Source organism: Styela clava, chromosome 6 (assembly GCF_964204865.1).
Source record: "Styela clava chromosome 6, kaStyClav1.hap1.2, whole genome shotgun sequence".
NCBI lineage: Eukaryota > Metazoa > Chordata > Ascidiacea > Stolidobranchia > Styelidae > Styela > Styela clava.
The window spans coordinates 8565011-8586065 of record NC_135255.1 but is presented as its reverse complement, the minus strand read 5'-3'; the positions used below and the strand labels follow the sequence as shown (position 1 = coordinate 8586065).

The 21055-nt window shown below is 34.6% G+C and overlaps 1 protein-coding gene across 2 annotated transcripts; it reads left to right on the top strand.

Annotated features, from left to right (window-relative positions):
• The first annotated feature begins 304 nt into the window (after positions 1 to 304).
• LOC120331700 (cleavage stimulation factor subunit 3-like) lies at positions 305 to 21053 on the top strand. 2 transcript variants are annotated; one of them, XM_039398830.2, is made up of 18 exons: positions 305 to 620; positions 1169 to 1264; positions 1374 to 1469; positions 9261 to 9391; positions 10132 to 10233; positions 10837 to 10963; positions 11244 to 11405; positions 12041 to 12122; positions 12772 to 12881; positions 12994 to 13185; positions 13953 to 14096; positions 14756 to 14858; positions 18026 to 18095; positions 18729 to 18863; positions 19258 to 19318; positions 19419 to 19581; positions 19897 to 20052; positions 20309 to 21053. In XM_039398830.2, exons 1-18 carry the CDS (start codon positions 591 to 593, stop codon positions 20515 to 20517), a joined length of 2169 nt encoding a protein of 722 aa, XP_039254764.1. In that variant the 5' UTR covers positions 305 to 590; the 3' UTR covers positions 20518 to 21053. The 2 variants fall into 2 exon arrangements, with proteins under 2 accessions (XP_039254764.1, XP_039254765.1); XM_039398831.2 differs by lacking the exons at positions 305 to 620; positions 1169 to 1264; positions 1374 to 1469 and adding an exon at positions 8956 to 9174.
• Positions 21054 to 21055: the final 2 nt, after the last annotated feature.

Below are 21055 nucleotides of genomic sequence, written 5' to 3'. Positions count from 1 at the left end.
AATTCCAGAATTCAATGAGCGTCCTCCGTCATATCACTGAAATAATAATTTCTTTTGCTAAAAACACTCGTTCTTGGCAAAATCTCCCATCTTATAAGATATCCTGTACGTTTTGAACTTTGCATGTTAGTGTTATGCTGATTATGGAGTTCAAATATACTTATGATACGGTAAATTTTTTTCTTCAGTAAATCGTGCCGACCACACTGTCTCAAAAAGGAGGGGTTTGCATTCACTGTTATAATTGCTGTATTTTAATGTGGGGGACATTTATTGTAATATCGCAATCAAAGAACTGTACTGACTCTTAAACCAATAAATGAACAAGATTATGTCATAATTGAGATAAATTACTTCAGCTTTTCAGGATGAAATGCATTTGCTATCTTTTAAATTTTTGTCTTGGCTTACAGATAAGTATTAATCTATAAACTTAAAGAATATTTTTGTACAACATTATTTAATTTGATTGCTTTCTCCAGAAACTTAAGGTAACAATACTTACAAAAATCTCTATTAATGATTAAAAGCTGATCAATGCAAAATCTATACTTAATTTGTTGTTCAATAAAGGGTTCAAAACATTGAATATGGCAACAAAATCACAATCAGAAGAAGTGGTGAGATATAATGAAAATTTATTATAATGCAATTTCTACTTGGATATCCAGGATATCTTAGAATATTATGCACCTAAACCACAAATCAATTATGGATATCATGCCATAAAACATTTCTGTTTTTCCTAACGAAGTTACACTGCAATTAATAATAGTATTTTAGCAATGGTTTTGAATGTTTTTTTTTTTATCAGCTAATGTTCTTTATAGTGTAATACTGGTATTATGTGATATACTTTCTAAAGTCTTTTATCAGTTTAGTAGTGGGACAACCTGTTAACTTTGATGTTTATTACACATTAAATGTTGTTAAATGATCTATCATCAGACGACATACAGAATATTTCAAACAGTACTAAATATGTCTATGTAAATAGTGATTAGGAACGAATAAGAACTTTTCAGTATGTATAGAATTGTATTCATTGTTCTGTATTGCGTGGTGATAATTATATCATACTCACTATCATTAATAATGCCAAAAAAATTTATCTTTGTACCGCATAACTTGGTATATAAACATGAGGTCCATTTTTCTTCAATTACAGGAGTATGTTCCAGAAAGAATCAGGAAGATAGAAAAGAAATTGGAAACCAGTCCATATGATGTTGAGTCATGGAACTCACTGATTCGTGAAGCCCAGGTACAATCTATATTTTATTACTGAAATTGTGACATTTATCAGATTTTGCAATTTCATTCATTGTTCCAACATATTCTTTGGTACAAGTCTTTTACATTGGATTTTTCAGACAAACTCTATTAACAAAGCTAGAAGAACATACGAACGTCTCGTTTCACAGTTCCCAAGTGCTGGAAGATATTGGAAGATTTATATAGAACATGAGGTGTGGTTTGTAATATTAAAAATATATTTTTTCTGTATTTGTTTGCTTTGTCGTTCTGCAAAGGTGAGACAGATTTAAGCTTTGTTGAGTTCTTTTCAGTTTGAAGGTTCTGCTTAGAAAAGTGGATTGCCTAAAATATAATGTGTTACAAGATCCCACTTAGTTTTGAAAAATTATCTTATTGGAAGTGAATTGTGTCTGGCTGATACTGCTGAAATGCTAAGAAGTACAAACTTATAATCGAGATGGAGACTATGCTGTTCAAACACAAATTAATACTAATTGACATGAGACTTGATGCCGACCAAATATATTGTTGTGTGCAAGTTCCTAAACCCTCAGTTTCTGGTCAAGTCTGAGTCTGAAATTAAAACCAGGATACCATGTCGTGTCAATATTTACTTAGGCATCAACGCGCCTGGTTAAAGTTGCAAAAAGCTAGTGACACTTTAAAGTTTGAGACGAGTCTCTACATTTAGTTGCTTCAAATCTTCGAAAACGGATCAACATTGATCAATGAATCAATTCTGCTTGGCCAGTGGTATTTACATTAGATGTTAGCTAGTGGCCAGATGGCATTCGTGTAGTGAATAATATTTTAGGGAGTTTAGTGTATGATGGTGTTTAGCATGGCTGTTTCATATTCATCTAGTGGGTCTTTGGTTCAGTTTGATGAGACAGAAACATGCCAAGCCACAGATTCGTCGATCAATCGTAGTATGGTATGCAAAAGTCAGATGATGCCGTTAGACTTCTTTACCTCTGCCACAGCTTTACATTATGTAGAGCGAATATGTGATTCTACGACCACACCTTATCAACTTTGATGTGATAATGAAAAATAAGCTGTCAAATGCTTCTACATACATTATCAATGGCGTCTTGGAATTTGTTTGTTTCCTATCCCTTTCTTGTCTTTTGTGAGAAAAGATTTTCTTTGAGAAGTTGTATGGACTTGTTGTGTATTTTGTTGCTGGAAGTTACCCTAGTTTTGAAGGCATAACAAAGTTACTTGCGAGGTCATATTGTGTTCTGTTTTCAACTTGTGCTATTAAGCAAGATCAGAATTATGCTTTATGATATTTGGAATTGAATGCATTTTCTCATTTGCATTCTTTCTGTCATAGTTCTGTCTACAGATTTCTTCGGCCTTTGAAAAAGTAATTTTTCATGGGTGGAGTAATTGTTGGCTATTGTTTTTATTTCATTGGGTTTTTGATGGGCAGCTCAAATTGTCCATCCAGATCCAGTCTGACTAGTCTTTTTGCCATCCTCGTTATGGCTTGGTGATAGTGCTGTAATGTGGTGAATTTCTTCTTTATAGTTCTATCCTTCTTTTTATCAATACAATCTATACAGATGCTTTGATTCAACACTTCATAAGTTATTCCTAACAAAAAATGCTTCACATAAAGATCTTCATCGACTTCATGCATGTTATGTATCAATCCCATTCTGTTTCATTCCCTGCGCGCACTATTCCAGTGGTTAGAGCGTTGAACCTAACTTTGAATCTAAAGATCCTAAGATCATCTGCCATGCTCACCACCTCTTCCAGGATGTAATATATCCAGAGGGTATTGCAGCATATGGAAGATTCGGATTCTTTATGCATATCAATGCTTGTTTTGCTAATTATTAAGGGGTAAAAAACTCCACTATAAAAAGTTGCAGGCAGCATATTGGCGTTCAATCGCTGATATTGAGGAACTTCTATTTAAAAAGATAATATGCTTTCCTGATTGGTTCTTTATGTTTGAATTTGTATCTTCTTTAAAATGCTATCGTTTATGTAGAATTTCGTATCGAGGCAGCTTGGTTTGAAAATTTTTGAGTGCGAGTTACTGTTCAGGGGGAGTTATAGCAGATTTACACTAGTTATTATATACTTACTGTGCCAATAAAAAATATGCACAAAGTGAACATTTATGAACTTAGTTTTTTGCATGTTTTACTGTTTATATATATTTATCTTATGTAGGTTTTATTGATATTAAAAATGTACTTTTTATTACATTTGAATTCTATTATTTGGTTGATAGCGGAAATAACAGGTTCATATGTGACATATATCTGGCGCGTTTATTAATATATAAATATCTAACTATTATGGGATTTACAAAAGCTTGTCTTCTTAGAAGTAAGAGATGGGGGAAATAGGAAAAGTTGTGTTTTCTGGGATGCCAAATCGGGATGGACGTAAAGGGAAAGTTAATTGCCACCATTAAGTGATATGCTGTATGCCTCCACTGTTAGTACCATACGCATAGCCAAGAAGGGGCGATGTCCCACCGAAAAACATTTTTTGACGCAATTTTGCGGCATGAGACATAAATTCATACACATTTTCAAAACCATTTTGCTCTGTTCTTGAACGATATACTGAAAACCGGACATTTCCTGGATTGCTATCAATAATCCTTTCACCTAATGAACCAAACGAGATAGATGGAAATGCGCACTTTTATAACTTTGACAGCGAAGTATGTCTGTAGAGCAGACATGGGCAAAGTACAGCCCGCGGGCTAAATCCGGCCCGTTGGGTAATTCAATCTGGCCCGCCTGATTCTGCCACAGCCAAACTGAAGTCAAATTTTGACGTTTCAGCTAAAATAGCTCAAGCAATTTGTTGCGACTGCGGTTAAATTCAGTTCTGGCATGAGGCTGAAATGTAACTTTCTAAGTCACACTTACATGGCCCGCCAGTCTAAGTGGGCAAAAAAAACTTGCCCCCTCCCTCAAAATTTGGGCTGGCTACACCCTTTGTTAGTATCTTGCAGCATGTCTTTTGCACTAGTTTATTACGATGAAAGTTCTCTATGCGTAAAGTAAAAGTTGAATTCCACTATTGAGTGATATGCTTTGTCCTACTGATGGTACCTTTCTGCTTATGTCTTCTGCACTTGTTAGGTTTATTATGATGAAAAATCCTTTATTCATGCCCTCAAAGTTTAGTCGAGCTCATTAGTTACTTTCAAATAAATAAAATAGTTATCAACAAATTAACATCATATTCATGAAATGAAAAGTGTCAGTGGTCAGGTCCGCATTACGACTTTTAAATTTATTTATTCTTCAAATACGACTTTTAAATTGCCTTCCAGGCTTTATTGTCAAACAATTCACCACGACGAGTTAATACAATACTAGTGATATATATTAAGCCGCTCAAACAAGAGGGGGTAATGTTTGCGATTATGCATCTCGAGTTGGTTGGCGTAACTGAAGAAATACATTAGTATTCAAAATTTCTCACACTCGCTTGTAGGTGGACAGACCCTCAATACTGTGGGGGCTCAAGTCGATTCCCTGTATTTCTTGGTAAATTCGCCTATAAACACTTGTAAAATGCGCGTAATGTTTTTTTTTTCACGGCGGTGCATTTCTCTTCTACGTGTCACATCGCGTGATGCGAACACAATATAATTAGAAACGGACATATATCAATAAGCTGCCCATAACCTCGGTAATAGCCTACATATTGTAAGATTTCAAAGTATGCGGCCAAACTATTTCAATTTTTGCTTGACCAATTTTGAGGCAAGCTAGGGATGCCACTTTTGGATTGACAAATCGAATTGCATCTTTTTCGAATCAGGTTTGCGATTCGGAAAAAGAGAGCATATCACCGCAAAAACAAACATCGAACGGTTTGTGCATGGTTATCGGCGGCGGTAAATCTGCCGAATGCGTTTATGCGTCTGCATATAACGCCAAATTACGGGACGAAAATGAAAACGAAATGACTTTTTACTGATCTGCCGTCATTTATTTCAAGTTCAGCGCTACACATTTTTCGAGATGCGGTGTGGCGTAATTTCCCCCAAATTCCCAGTTTAGTATTCTACTGGATGGCCTGAATTTTAATGGATCGTATACCTGAAAATTGTGACAATTGGATGAAAATTTGCAACAGCACACCTGCGCTGCGACTATGGTGCGCCCTGACATGATTGGATAAAAAAACCAGCTACCGACTTCTAGAAAATATTTAATTTTGATTAAAATTTAATTTAAACTTCGATCAGTGTGAAATATTTCGCGATATTTAAAGAAAACTATTACTGAATAAGTTCATTGGCCTTTTAATTGACAATCATTTTATCTTAAAATATATATTTAATCTGTTTAATTTAATCGGAACGAGGAAAATAATATTTTGATAGAACATAAATATGTTTTTAATCCAGCTGTTACATCAAAAGAAATATAGTATTTTCTTAGCGCGATACAAGCGGGAAATGAAACATTTATTAGCTGTTTCTAGCAAGTGTCATAACGGACAGGTGGGAGTAGATAATACTTAGGGAATGGAAACTTGTGCACTGTTTCACATTACCACGCGCCAGATTTCATACCAGACCAAGCACAATATGCGAATGTGGTCTTTCATTTAGCTCTAACGACCATGTTTGGTCGAGATACAGCGTCAGACCAATTATCGCCCGCGTCTATTAGGCACATTTGGACTTTCTGAATTACGAAAGTATGCGATGTCCAAGATAATAATGAGGCCCAAAATGATAATAACGGTTTTATCGGGAAAATATACGTATGCGGAATACTCGACTTATGCGGCTTATAAAAACTTGTCGGTCTTTATTTAAAAATGATTCCCGGACGTGGTCGGATTCGATATAAGTGAACATTACATACCCCTAAACATTCGCCCAATGGCAGTTTCGTATGTGAACGACAATCTTTATACCTAGCATGATTCAAACTTGATAAATACAGAATATCAGAACTCAGTCAATTATAGTGCCGAATCGTTTCAATTCGTACGAACTGTCCTATTTTACCAAACATTCTCTTCCGTTCCTTTTCCGAAATTGAGCATCTGCTCAGTCAGTGACCTTGTCCGATCAAATATAAAACCATTTCACAGTGCGGTGCGTCTATGCAGTACTAATAATGACGACACTGGGTTAAAATACCATTTTGACGCTGAAGCATTTTCACAATTTTTACAGCTGTAAAAATGTTCGTTTATACAGACAGAATAGAAATATCGCCAACTTTTGTAAGCGTTGTAATGTGTTACACCAGTGGTTCTCAAACGGTAGGGCGAGCCCACCAAAGGGGGGCGTAGACAATTTTCGAGGGGGCGTGGAGCTAATTAAAAATAAAACTATTTGTTAGATTCGATCTTGCCCGCCTTATTTGTTTTTAAAATTTTTATTCATTTCATCATTTACGTTCCATCCTCGTATTTTCAACGTGTGTTTTGAGTAAAACATACTTTCGCCTTACTATCTGTTATTTGTAGCTTATTATTAGCTAGTTATTTTTGAGGTGGGGCTGAATAAAAAGTGGGGCGGCTTAAAAAGTTTAGGAACCACTGTGTCACACCGTTACATGTTATTAAAGACAGTACAATTACTGGCAACTTGGTGATATTGCCACCGAGACAGAATTTACCTAATGACGTTTACTTACTAAATCGATGTTCTCGTTCTAAGACGCAAGAGTGGCCAATTTTAACAATATTTGGGATATGACATGTATTGCCAGTGAAACATGCTTGTTAAGTTGGTACTGTATTCCCATATACACGTAGCACTGCGATGTGTAATCGTGGCGGCTACGAATAACAATTGTCGTGGGTCCTAGAGCATGTCATTATTATAAATGTGGATTCAATAGGAAATGATGTGCCATCCTTGTTTGCTGCCAATCCTCTCGAATTAACAATCATTCGTGCTTACATATGCCGTTCTCTATGTAACAACTTAACAACGATGTTTATGTGAGTATGGTATAAACATAAATGAATCAATCCACAGAGACAAATGCGTAGGCTAACGTATTGGGAAATTGTTTAAGTGTTCTGAATTGTCCATTCTGCCATATGGTATAAAGAAGTAATCAATCTACAGAGAAAAATGCATAGCCATATACTACTGTATTGGGAAATTGTTTAGTGTTCTGAATTGCTTATCCGGCCATTCTTTCCTATGCGTTCTAGGGAATTATTACGCAGCAGTGCGTTCTAGGGAATTATTACGCAGCAGTGCGCTCTTTCAAAATATTTGTTGGACAAAGAAAAACGCGAGCGTGTGTGAAAATTATTGTCAAAACAATTGGAGTTTACCAAACTGTTTTTTCTTTAGGGCTTAAGAAACAGCACACCACTAATACACCATCTTAAATCAAGTACATCAAACATACCTTAGATTTATTTTATAATGGAATTGAAAATTGATGACATAGGGTCAAGTCTTAGTGGACAAAAAGTGAACAAAACAGGAACAAGAAAAAGTCTTAGCTGAAGAGGCTATTTCTAATAACGAATACATATACAAAATTAGTTCAATCAAAATCTCATGTTCGAAGGAAAGCTATGATAAGATTCATTACACACTCTGCACTATTCAAATAATGTAATCTGGTGCTTATTAGATTCGAATTACAAAAACGTTGATTATCAATTGAAAAGCTACCTAAATTGTGGAGCATAATAACTGGAGATGATATAACAAAGGCCTCATTCATGATCTTGAATTAGATTCGCAGGTGCAATTACTTTCATTAGTGCATCGACATAGTTGATGTGAGATGATGAATCCCACAAATGTGCACAACTTACTGCTCAAAAATATTTTGTAGGATAACAATTCAATATCTTCAACATAGAATGAACTTCTGCTCATGATTGACAGTTCATTTTCTTAATAATAATCTTATAAAATTTTGAACTATAAAGATGAACAGAATACAAATGTTAATGACTTACATAACAGAAGAAATTCTGGCCAGTTTCTGACTCATCAGAATGTATGAAAATTTTCTGTTAAAAAAGAGATTTCTGTTAATAGAGAAGTCCGTGAATTGCTGACCGTAAATAAAATAACATTTGAATTCCTTTTCTAAATAATCATCTATCTTGATGTTCCATCAAATATCACAAAATTTCCAACAGAAATTTTTTCCTGTGGTGCGAATCTTGAATGAGAATATCGAAGTCCGATAAATAAATAATCTTACCACACCTAATAAAATTCACTGAGATTTAGACCGAATATCGAAGAAGGGGTATAAATCAATAAACACATCTAATGCGAAGGATGTTTTTAAAGGTGGACAAAACCTCTGATTTGTGGACATACTCAGATTGTAGCATCACATACTGTTTTGTTTTCAGTTCAACCTAAATCCACTATTTTCAGTGGTCCATGCTAGATGCTGTTATGTATTGGACTGTGTTATCTTTTTCTAAACTGGAGAGTTACCCTGTGAGGATCAATTTGACATGCTTAAGGGGGTAAATTTTACAATGCAAAAAATTCACGATATATCGTTATCTGCACAAACAAATGCCACATCCCCCGTTGTTGTTTTGAATTTAAACAATTAACATTGAGTGCTTTAGCACTAGTTATGTAAACTCAAATTTTAGTCATCTGAATTCATCTATATTGAAATCCTTTTTCAAAGCTTTTTTCATCCTTAGAGTCATCATATGTATTTGTAGAGATTGAAATATTGAGATAAATTTTACTTATGATGGAATTTGCAATGTGGTTAATGAGATAATGAATGTAGAGAATCCCTGATTGAAGAAATTTTATTTTGTTGGTATTTCTAGTTTAGGAAATATTGTAATTGGTTTGGGCAATGCGAATCTTCCTTTTAAACTATGTTTTAACAATGACGATGCAGATGCAGACCGTATTGGCCTGTCTGAAATGGCGTCTTGGAAGAGGTAATGTAGCTAATAGGTTACTATATTTTTTCCTAATTTTTCAATGACTGGTGCAAAATTTGGATACTCTTTTATTATTGTTTTAGATGAAATCAAGGAACTATGAAAAGGTTGAAAAACTATTTCAAAGATGTTTGATGAGAGTTCTGAATATTGATTTATGGAAATGCTATATAAGTTATGTTAAAGAAACAAAAAGTGGATTATCATCTTACAGGTGAGAATTGTAGTTAGTGTATTTGAAAAATCAAATGAATGTAATTAAAGGGGCTGTCACATATGTTCTGTAGATTGTGGAAATAGATAAAATTTTATGTGGTGACCAAATGTAATTGATAATGAAAAGAAGCCTTATCATTTCATGATTACTGAATTGTTTGATGTTGGGTCCATGGTAGCCCAATATGCCCTCTACAAAAAGGCCATGTGTGTATGGGACCATATTCTCACTTAACTGTGTAACTCTATGTTTGTGTTGCTTTCTACATATAGGATTTACATATTTATCCCAGGGGAGAGAAAAAACTATAATACGGCTTAATCATAATTAAGGTGAACCAATGCCTCTCGTCCGGTTACCAGTCCATGTTCGTCCGGTTACCAGTCCACAATCCTCTCGCACATAATTTACCTCGCATGGGACTCGAACCTGACAACCCAGGTGTGGTGGCGAGCTTATTGCTAACGCTTAGCATGATGCGCCTCACTGCCGAGCCACCACTTAATTAAGTGTGAAGTACCTATGAATGATACCTCTGGATGTAGTTGCTATCCATGAACCTTTTTGAAACCCCATGCCCACTACAACACCCAGAGTGTATTGCAATTGGTTAGGTGGTGTAAAAAAATAATTGAGTGTATCGACTACGATATCCACTTACTTCTCAAAAGCTTTCATGAGTGTGTCTTAAAATATTTAGTTCTGAAGAAAATTAAAATTCATTTTGTTATTTCTAGAGAGAAGATGTCTCAGGCATACGATTTTGCAATAGACAAGATTGGGATGGACATCATGTCTTTTCAGCTCTGGGCAGATTACGTCGGTTTTTTGAAATCTGTGTAAGAAAAATGAAGCCAAGAAAGAATTGAACATCTGATTTATAAATAAGCTACTTCTAACTGCAATTCTATTTATATTTGCTCTTTTATTTTCACAATGCTTGTGTCTTTGTAATCTTTTTTTCAACAAATTTATTTTTAAAATATGATCTTGATGTGTAAGATTTAATTGTAGAGGGAGACTGATAGGCACTAGAACACTGAATAAAGAACAATTTTTGGAATGGAAGCAATTGCTATAGATATATTGGTTTCATATTCTTAATTTCCTCATTAAGATTACTCAACATATTTAAAATGTTCCGATTCATTATATTTGTTAAAATTTACTATTCAACATAAATCAAGATAGCACTGTCAATAAATCGGATCTTTTTCAACTAAATTTTTATCGTCTGATTCTTTAAAAATAGTTTTTGAAGATATCAGCTAATTTTTAAATAAAAATGTTCAACATGGTTGTGCAACATTATATTATGCGCTAAAATTTTCAAATTGTGGATAAGAATTACTATAATTACTTTAGAGATTCCATTGGAAATGGAATTTAAATATCTCTTGAAGGCTTTTTGTACAAAATTATTTTTTTCTAATGTTCATCAGGGAGGCTGTTGGTTCATATGCTGAAAATCAAAGAATCACTGCAGTACGTCGTGTGTATCAAAGAGGTTGTATCAATCCTATGCTTAATATTGAGCAATTGTGGAGAGAATACAATGCATATGAGCAGGTTTGTGTACACTGCTTTCGAATAGTTTGATATTAAAAATGTAGACCTGCTTGTTGTCCGTTTGCCAATTCTTTTTCCTGAATGTGGTAATTGTATTATGCTGCAAAATATTATTATCACTTACATTGCTTTGAAGTTTCTATTATCACATAACTGTTTTTTCTTCCTGTTGACACCCTTGACATCTTGCTGATTGGCCAATGTTTTGGGGTAACCAAAAAGGCCAGCGCTTGTGGCAAGTCATTGCTGTTTATAATCATACTATCCATGTGTTTTATAGAGTATTAATCCAATCATTGCAAAGAAAATGGTTGATGACCGAACCCGAGAATATATCAATGCAAGAAGGGTTTCGAAAGAACTTGAAGCAATGACAAGAGGGCTTCAAAGAAATAATCCTGCAACTCCACCAAATCCAGCGAATCCAGAAGAAATGAAACAGGTAAATTAGATGATTCTTATAAAGTATCACAATGTTTACTTTTAAATAAAAACTATACCAGGTAGACCGAGTGGAAGCTGTTTGAAAGATGGATGAACAACAAGCTGGAGGCAATGCAGGTCCATAAGCCGCAATCTGAAGAAATGCTCAATAATCATTGGCCACATATCATGCCATAATCCTGGGGTGATGGTGGCCTCGTAATTTGAACTCACAGCTTTGGGACAATGCTCGATAGCCATCCAGGTTTCTCATTAGCCCCTCACTAGATGGAATAGAATAATGTATAATATGTTACTCAGAATATGTATGTGCTTGTTAGTAGTTGTAGATTATTTTACTGTGTATGGTGCATAAAGATATACAGAAATCCTGGATGGATAAAGAATGTGAAAGAAATTTAAACTGTGTAGATTTTGAAATATTACAGGTCATGCGTAATCAGAAGGAGGGCTTTAAAGTATATTTTTTATAGACACTCACAGTGTCATTATATCTGAATATTAGGCTCCGGTGGATAGTTTTCAGAAATTGTCTTCAAAGTTGATATAAAATTGAAATTTATCATTTCCTTAGGAGCATTCTTAGTTTTCTGCTTCCAATTAATACTTTTTAATTAATAATGAAATTTCAAGGTTGCATTATGGAAAAAATATATTGAATGGGAAAAAGAAAATCCAATGAGAACAGAAGATTTAAATCTCCTCACAAAGAGAGGTAAGAGAGCATATAAAACATACTGTTATACTCGAATTAAAGTTCCACAATTCTGATTTGTGATTCTTTCACTCATAACTCATGACTATATTGCCACAGAGCCGAGGAATATGCAAACTCAAGATAGCCATATGCTTCTATGCTTGAAAGTTTGGTGTGCTAAATAAATGAATATGATGGTTTGAGTTTTTAATGATAAAATCATAATAATTATAAATTACCATTTCAACTATTTCAAAATCAAGTAGGTAATTTATTATAATTAAACATGCTAAGAATGAGAAGTCTCAAGTAAAGAAACTTTGTAATGTCGTGTCATGGATTTTGTGTAGCATGATCAGAATGTATTTCATGATTGGGGTCCTATTTTTGCTAGTCGTTAAAATGACATGATCATATGGCGAACTACATTCTCTTGCCCAGTTACCAGCCCACGGAAAGACTTGCCAATTATTCATTTCAAATGCATGGTCTTGATGGTAGAGATAGAACTACACTAAAATGACGAGGAGTCAAGCAATCCTTGGGCATGTGATTGTCCCCCAATGGATACGAACCCACATAATGTAATCAAAGATGCAATAGCAATTCACAGCGCTCACCATGATGCTGAGCCTGAACTTGACATAGAGAAATCTTTGTTTTCCAGTGATGTTTGCATACGAACAATGTTTACTCTGCCTCGGCCAACATCCTGATGTCTGGTATGAAGCATCACAATATTTAGTTTCTACTAGCAAGAAAATGAGTGAGAAGGGGGTGAGTGGTTTTGTTATTGCAGTGTTAATCAACGACCTTTGTATGTTCATCATGTTTTAGAATTCTCTTACTGCTATTGTGTTAGGTTGTAAATATCGGTAATATATTTCAGGACACAAACAGCAGTAAGATATTGGCTGATGAAGCAGCTTCTATGTATGAAAGAGCAACTTCAAACTTGATGAAAGATAATATGTTGATACATTTTGCTTATTCTGATTTTGAAGAAGGAAGAATGAAGTTTGAGAAAGTTCACAGCATTTATGAAAAGTTATTGGAGTCAATGGATATCGATCAAACTTTGGTACAAATTGTTTAATAAAATAATTGTGTGTATAGTGGGAAAACTTCCAATCAAAGTAAAGAATATATAATATGTAGCACTACACTGAAGTACAGGGGAGTGCAACAGGCGGCCTGCAGACCACCATCTGGTCTACCAAGCCATTTAGTGTAGCCCTCGTCAACACTCAAATTTTTTCCCCATCATGCATAAAATCATTGACTGGTGCCTTTATTACTGTAATTCTATGTGTACATAGAAAAACTAAATTTTTCTGTGTCACCCAGCTAGACGTCTGAAGTTGGTTATAATATGGCCCACTGTCAAAAAAAGGTTGATCACCTCTGCTGCTGTAGTAGGTAAAGACAGCCTCATATTATGAATTTCAAGCTAGGGCTGTGTACTCAACAAAAATTCATACTGTTCCCTAACTCCTTTTAAAAAATGACTCCCTCTGGCAAAAAATTTGGTTTTGATTCCAGCGTTTTAGGTGGACTAGCTCCAGCCTCATATTGTGAATTTTGAGCTAGGGCTGTGTACTCAGCAGAAATTTATACTGTCACTGAACTTATTTCAAAAAATGATCCCACCTACTCCCACTTAGGAAGAAGAAACCACCTACTAGAAAATGGAATTATGATAGTAAAAAATTCGTCATATGTTTGTCTTTTTCAATTGTCTTCTGAAAATGTTTACGCGACTCAATGCTTTTTGAACCTCTCTCTAACAATTTGACTGTGATTATCATCATTAAGACTCTTAAAATATATTTCTAATTCATTATTCAGACATACATCCAATATATGAAGTTCGCTAGAAGATCAGAAGGTATCAAGGCTGCTCGACAAGTTTTTAAGAAAGCAAGAGAAGATACCAGAGTCAGATTTCATGTTTATGTTGCTGCTGCATTAATGGAATATTATTGTACAAAAGTAAGTTAACGAATCGAGTATTACTACCCTGTGAATATATTTGTTGATTTCTCTTCTGCAAATGGGCCATATAAACACCCCAACAAGACTGGAATTACTGTGAATTGACATTTATTATACTTTGCTTTTTGCTTTTTCCGTTCGTTTTATTCATACAAAATGATTTATTTTCTGCAATACTTCTTTGAGCATAAACTCATTCATATTATGCTTGCTTGCAATCTTTTCAACACTGAAAATCCATAATTTTATTCCAAAATTCCGACTTCATCTTTTTTTATGTTTGATATATCATCATTTATTTGTTAGTTAATGAACAATGGGTTCTTAATAATATTTTTTTGAATGCAAAGGACAAAGGTGCACATATGGATTTTGCTAAATTGTTGTTGAAAATGAAAATGATTTTTTTTCTGCAACAAATGGACCGGTCAATTTCAGATTTTCAGTACTTGTAGATGGAAGAAGTAGATAGAAGTCAAATTTCATATATGAACCAATATTCCACCCACAATTTTGCTGCTTTCTTTAGTTCATGGGAACACTTTTTTATAACATATGAAAACAAATTTAGCTTGCTGTCTTGTTTTTAATATTGCTCTCAATTATTGTATGTTTGCTTAATTCAAGGACCTAATCAAACCTTCACATTTCTCCAGGAAAAGCAAATTGCTTTCAAAATTTTTGAACTTGGTTTAAAAAGATTTGGAGATGAACCAGATTATTTACTCTCTTATATTGACTACATGTCACATTTAAATGGTGAGTTTTTGTTCAATTTCATTTGAGAACATTTTTACAACAATTATGTGATGGATGTGTCCCCTGACCCTTGGACACCAGAAAAATTCTTTCTACGAAACCATTGCAAGCTTTTTATGCTTTTCATTGGGTTTTTTTTCTAACAAACTAGTTTACTGGTTCATAAATATAATTTTAATTCAACACAATTAAACAACTACCAACACCGCATTTAAAAGTACTGATAGCTCATTTTAAGCTAGTCTATCACATCTTTTTTGAGACTAGTTTTTGTTTAGTGCATCTAAACTGAAACTTTTTGAAACACAAAATGACCATTGGGTTATTTGATTTTACCAAGTTTTAGAGCAGTGGTTCTTAAACTGGGGGGCGCGAGATGCTCACAGGGGGAGCGCGAGAGGTCACAAGATGGAATCGGAAATTTACATGTAACGGCTCCTGAAACGGTCTCCGCTTTCGTTAAAAATACCAGCTTTTTCGTGTTATAATAATTTTTTCTGTCTCGTAATAACTACAATAATTCAAAATGTCTCTCTATTTTAATTCATTTGTGTTCAAGGTAACTCACGGTTGTGGCGACTCACGACAAAATAAACTCATTACCTATCTAAAATACCACGCCAATCCGCGGACATAATAAAGTGTGATCAACTGCCCGATTATATTTACCGTATTTATTCAATTATAACGCGCACTCGTGTATAACGCGCACCTTTAAATTTTGAATGAAAATTGGTATAAAATTCTTTTTTTTTATTTTTTCTCTACTAACTACTGGTAAGCACATAAGGTAACAACTCACAGCATGAACAAAAATTTATTAAAAGCACACAGTAATTCAAAACTCTTCAAAATCGGATTCAGTCTCTGATTCACCAAACAACTGTTCGATTTCTTTTTGGGTTATGTTTAAATCAGTGTCCCATTCTGGCGTAGTGCAAGTCCATGCCTTCTCATAAACTTTTGTGCCCAACCATTAGATGCTTTAAAGGTTGAATCTTTGCAAATCTTTTGTGCACGGAGTCTAATATGGAGCAAAGTGACGATGTACCCACTAGATCTTTGATCAACTATCCAATCATAAAGCTCCTTCTCCAACTCTGGGTACCGGGCTTCTTTGTTTTGTTCATATCTTTTAGAACAACTTTCTGCTTTCTCCAATCTCTGACATTTGTCTCTGGTACATTGAATTCTCTAGAAGCTTTTTCTATTTCCATGAGTTTCCGCATAATCAACAACCTCCAGTTTGAATGCAGCCCTATATGCAGAACCTTTTTGTCTTGCCATAATAGATAATGGGTAATATATAATGGGTATCTACAGTACAGTACGATAATGGCAAATAAACAGCGGGAATGTCAAACGCATGCTGAGCTGTCGCATGTGCGTGTGCTTGCACGAAATCGAACGCTTGCACGAATGTCAAACGCACGCTGAGCTGTCGCATGTGCGTGTGCTTGCACGAAATCGTCCTGCATTGGAATGTGCATGCGCGAGCGCACGCACGTTTCAGATGTTTAAAACCACATTTTCAATACCGCATTTCTCAGACCTCGTGTATAACGCGCAGCATTGATTTTTGCCTAAAATTCAGTTCAAAATTTTGCGCGTTATAATCGAATAAATACGGTAGTTTTTATATATATTGCACTCATGCAAATTCGTTGTCGTCATCAGAAAGATCTGGTATAATATCCCAGAAAGTATATTTAATTTAGTACAATTAAAATACATGTAAAGTATATTAGTAGATGAAAAATACATATTCATCGAAACGAAATCCCCGCGGTACGACTTCTGAGTCAGTCCACGAGATTATGCCAGTCATTAAGAGAGCCGCCTTTTTCAACGGATATGTAATGGTTTTTCTGTTGAATAAAATATTCAATTCATGATTGATATACTCATTTAAAATGGTTGCTTTATTCATTTAATTGTGATAAATTAAATTTGCGATTGCGTCGATAAAATAAAAGCACCAGTACTCCAAAATAACACGGTAATCCGCAACCATAAAAATGTCGATTACAGTTTGTTTTGATTTGTATTCTTGCCAATTTCACCAATATGAGCTGTCCCTGCAACTCTTACTCCGCTCTATCGCAATGCCACCACTCGATTAATTTCAAGATATCATCGTTACAGATATTCCTAAGTCTGCGATCCCACGGAGTAAAATTTATATTAAGTCTGTAGTTTTAGAACACTACTGGTGTGCAGCACGCACAAGGAATTTATGAGATTTTCAATGTCTAAGAAAGTGTTTTTAATCTGTCGCGGTCCACCCCAAAACAAAACTCATGGCGTTTTCCGTTTTATTTTTAGTATTTTATAATGCTACTTTTACAATAAAGAAATTTTTAGTTACGGATTCACTTCTTTATTCTATCTTTAGCATCTCGTCGCTGATGATTATAATAAAAACTAACTCGTTTTCCTCTGAGGTGTCATGGTTCCATTCGAGACCAAAAAAAGTAATTATAATCGTCTTCGCAGCACAATAATATGTCGAGGGAAATTTCGGCTTTAGGAAGAATAAACACCGAAATCAAGATTTTTAGGGCTTAAATAACACGCCACGTTGACGTAAACAATGGAGATTTAAACAAAATGCAATCGCAAACGCCTTAGCGACAACAATTGATTTAAATTTTACGTGTCTTATGTAAACGTTTAAACAGAAAATACATTAAAGCATAGGTTTATTGCTTGTTTAGTATTACTTAATAATTAGTTCGACTTTGCCAAGTATTGCAAACTGAGCGGAAAAACGAGAATGTATGACGACCAACCACTATTTGGCTTTATACATACGACAGTGAATGGCGAAGTTGTACTCCGAAGCGTTTTATGCCTAAACAATCTGAGCAATGACGCTATGAGACCAACACTCAGTTATAGCGCCATCTTAATATATAGCAACCTGCCTATCACAAAAGCACTTTTTCAAAGCAAAAATAGGGGGGCGCGAAGTTTGTAAAATTTTTTAAAGGGGCGCCCCCTCAAAAAGTTTAAGAACCACTGTTTTAGAGGTACAACTAAAAGCTGATACGAAATCAAGCCAATATTTACAACCATGCTTGATAATTTGTTTGTGTGGAGGAGCTTTTGAAAAGCTGCACAAATTACAAATTTTAATTGCTGCATCACCTTATTTATGTTTACAGAGGACAACAACACAAGGGTATTATTTGAAAGAGTTTTAACCTCAGGAAGTCTTCCTCCCGATAAATCTGGGTATGCTGATACTTTCTATTGTCAATATCTTCTGTGCATGATCTCTACTGCCTTATGATAAGGGCTGGAAATAGTTCAGGAGTCTTGTTGAATACTAACACAAATGTATAGTCATCTATATGTTTGCTACTGCATCCTTGCATTATCCACATGCACCAGGAATGGGCAAATGGATAGAGGAAGAATATGATAGTTAGATTTGTATAGCCCCAACTGAATGAATTGTTTTTATTTTTCATTATTTTTTTTTAGGTTTTTAATGCACTTTTTCTTCTTGGAGTGTGTTTTGTCATTTTCCATTACGGTATAACTACATCTTATATATTCAAATTAGAAAGCAGTTATTTGTATAACCAACTAAAATGCTACATTCAAACAAAGATTTTGAGGTCATTTCAAGTATTACATACCTTTTTAGGTACAGTGTTTTTTATTCATTTTCCTCTGAACAAGGCTCTGTACTGAAGCAGGTACTGATGTCTAGGGATCAATATTTTTTCGGATAGGTATGCTCTCAGTGTAGGAATACTCTTGAGGTATTATTCCGAGATCTTTACCCCACAATGTCAACATAGTGAACCCCAATGCTCCTACAATTCAGTGATATAAGAAACTTTTCGATTATTTTTACAGAAAAATTTGGGACGAATATCTTGAATTTGAATGTAATGTAGGTGATTTATCTTCTATGTTAAAAGTCGAGAAAAGGCGGTTGGAAGCTTTTAAGAAAGAATATGACGGAAAAACTACTTGTTTACTTGTTGATAGGTGAGAGATATAATTAATTACCAAACTTCAAAATCTACATTTTTCTCTTTCAAACTTATCGGAACTTTTATCATCCAATAAAATTGAGGCATTGTAATTTAAGAGTCAACCGGTAGCTTGGATGTATAGATTTTGTATTACTGCAGATATTCTCTTGTCTCTGCTTGGAATAGAATCATCTTTGTCGAATTCTCTATTTAAAAACTATTGAGAACCTCAAAAACAGAACCTTTAAATTTCTCGAAAAGGAAGATAACTTGGTTAACTCTTCGAACCTCTGCTTGTATATGATTGTCCCGAAAATTTTAGTAATCCAGTGCGCTTCGCACAGATACAACATTTTTAATGACTCTATTTATTCTTTATTGGTTAGTTTTTTTAAATTTGGATTTAGATATCGATTTTTGGATCTTTTTCCGTGCACTCCAGAAGAATTGAAGAGTATTGGATATAAGGTATTGCTTGTTTGATAGCTGCTTTTAATTTTGTGCTTGATAAAACCACAAGTTGATGAAAGGTACGTATTGCCAACAAACTATTTTTCTGTTGTTCCAGGATTCTAGAGCGAGACCTGTTGTTGGTGTTCCAGCTGCCGTTCCATCAATATCTGAAGCTTCAACAAGTCAACTAAAAGAAGAAAATGAACCGCAGATTGGTGTTGGTCTACCAATGCCTGACTTGACGCAAATGTTGCCATATAGACCAAGAGTTAATCCACGTAATGTGTTCATTTTTGAAATCTAGTTATGTGTTTTATATTTGTTATTCTAAGATTACCATTATATGCAGTTTTGTTGTTAGATGAGTGGAATTACTTTTTTATCAATGAAATTTAAAATGAAGTAAAATTTAGGTTCAAATTTTTCTTAGATATCATACATATACCATGTAAGAAAACAATTTGGATAATTTGTAATGATTTCTTAAAAAACGAGAATATCACTCTAGCCAAATAATTCAGTTTAGTGCATGATAATTAGAGTTAGTGCATGCTCTGATCAAATTTGTTTAGTCATCATATTTCTAAATTTAGTGCCAGGACTTCACCCCGTACCAGGAGGAGAATTTCCTGAACCAGCTGCAGCAACAGCATTGTTACGTCTCATGCCTCCACCAAAATGTTTTAACGGACCATTTCCAATCATTGATGATTTGTTGAGTAAATTTCGAGAATGGACTCTACCTGAGGGTAAATTTTATTTGTGTGTGTGTGACTTTATAAAGAAAAAAAAGTTGACTTGTAAAATTTATTTCTGAAAAGTGCATGGGTCATTTGGTCAATCAGGTAAAATAAGAAATAATCTGATCCTTCTATCTGCCATCTTTTTAAAAAAATTATTGCTTCATCACTTAGCTCACTGAATCTGACGATAAACAGACATAAGAAAGCCTCAATGCTATCATTATTATATAACCCCTGTTTATTATGTTATGTCTCAATTCAGAGAAAGAATGGTTGAAGCACATAAACCTTACTCCTGGTGAATTCGACCCACATCGACAACTCAATGTTTCTAAAGGAACAAAACGACCTTCATCAAATAATAATGATGATTCAGACGATGAGTCTCGAACAACTACGGGATCAGGGGGACCAGGAGCTCCACCTGTCAAAGATATATATCGAGCGAGACAACAAAAAAGAGTTCGCTGATCATCGAGGATAGAATGGGGTTCAACGTTCCTAGAAATAGGGTCATTTCAAGAAGAGTGTTTACTGCTTGTAATATGAAACAGGGAATTTGTTTAAAACTTTTAGGAAGATAAAGAACATACGTTTGATGGATTTTAAAATGCCAATCGGAAACTTGTCAAGCGCGCTTTTTACACTCCACACTTTCCTAATATTCGTTAGGCTGACTGATTTTCAATTAGTCAGAATTTGTTCTTCGAATCCAAAATCACGAGATTGTTCTCGGTTTCTGTGGTTTGGTGATGTAAATGGGGTATTTCATTTGTCAATGCATTATTAGGGGAAACTCTTCCCCTGTATTACGAGTATTTCTTGTTATCCAACCTTGCCTGTTGAAACATCTACACAGACTGAAGTAGTAGTTAGTATTTTATGCTCCTCGTATTTTGTATGTTGGTGTGAGCACGATAGACTATTGTGAAGCTTGTTTCATTTGTACATACTATTTTTTTCACATTGAAACAGCTTTTAAATGCAATAAAGCAGCATTCTTTTTATT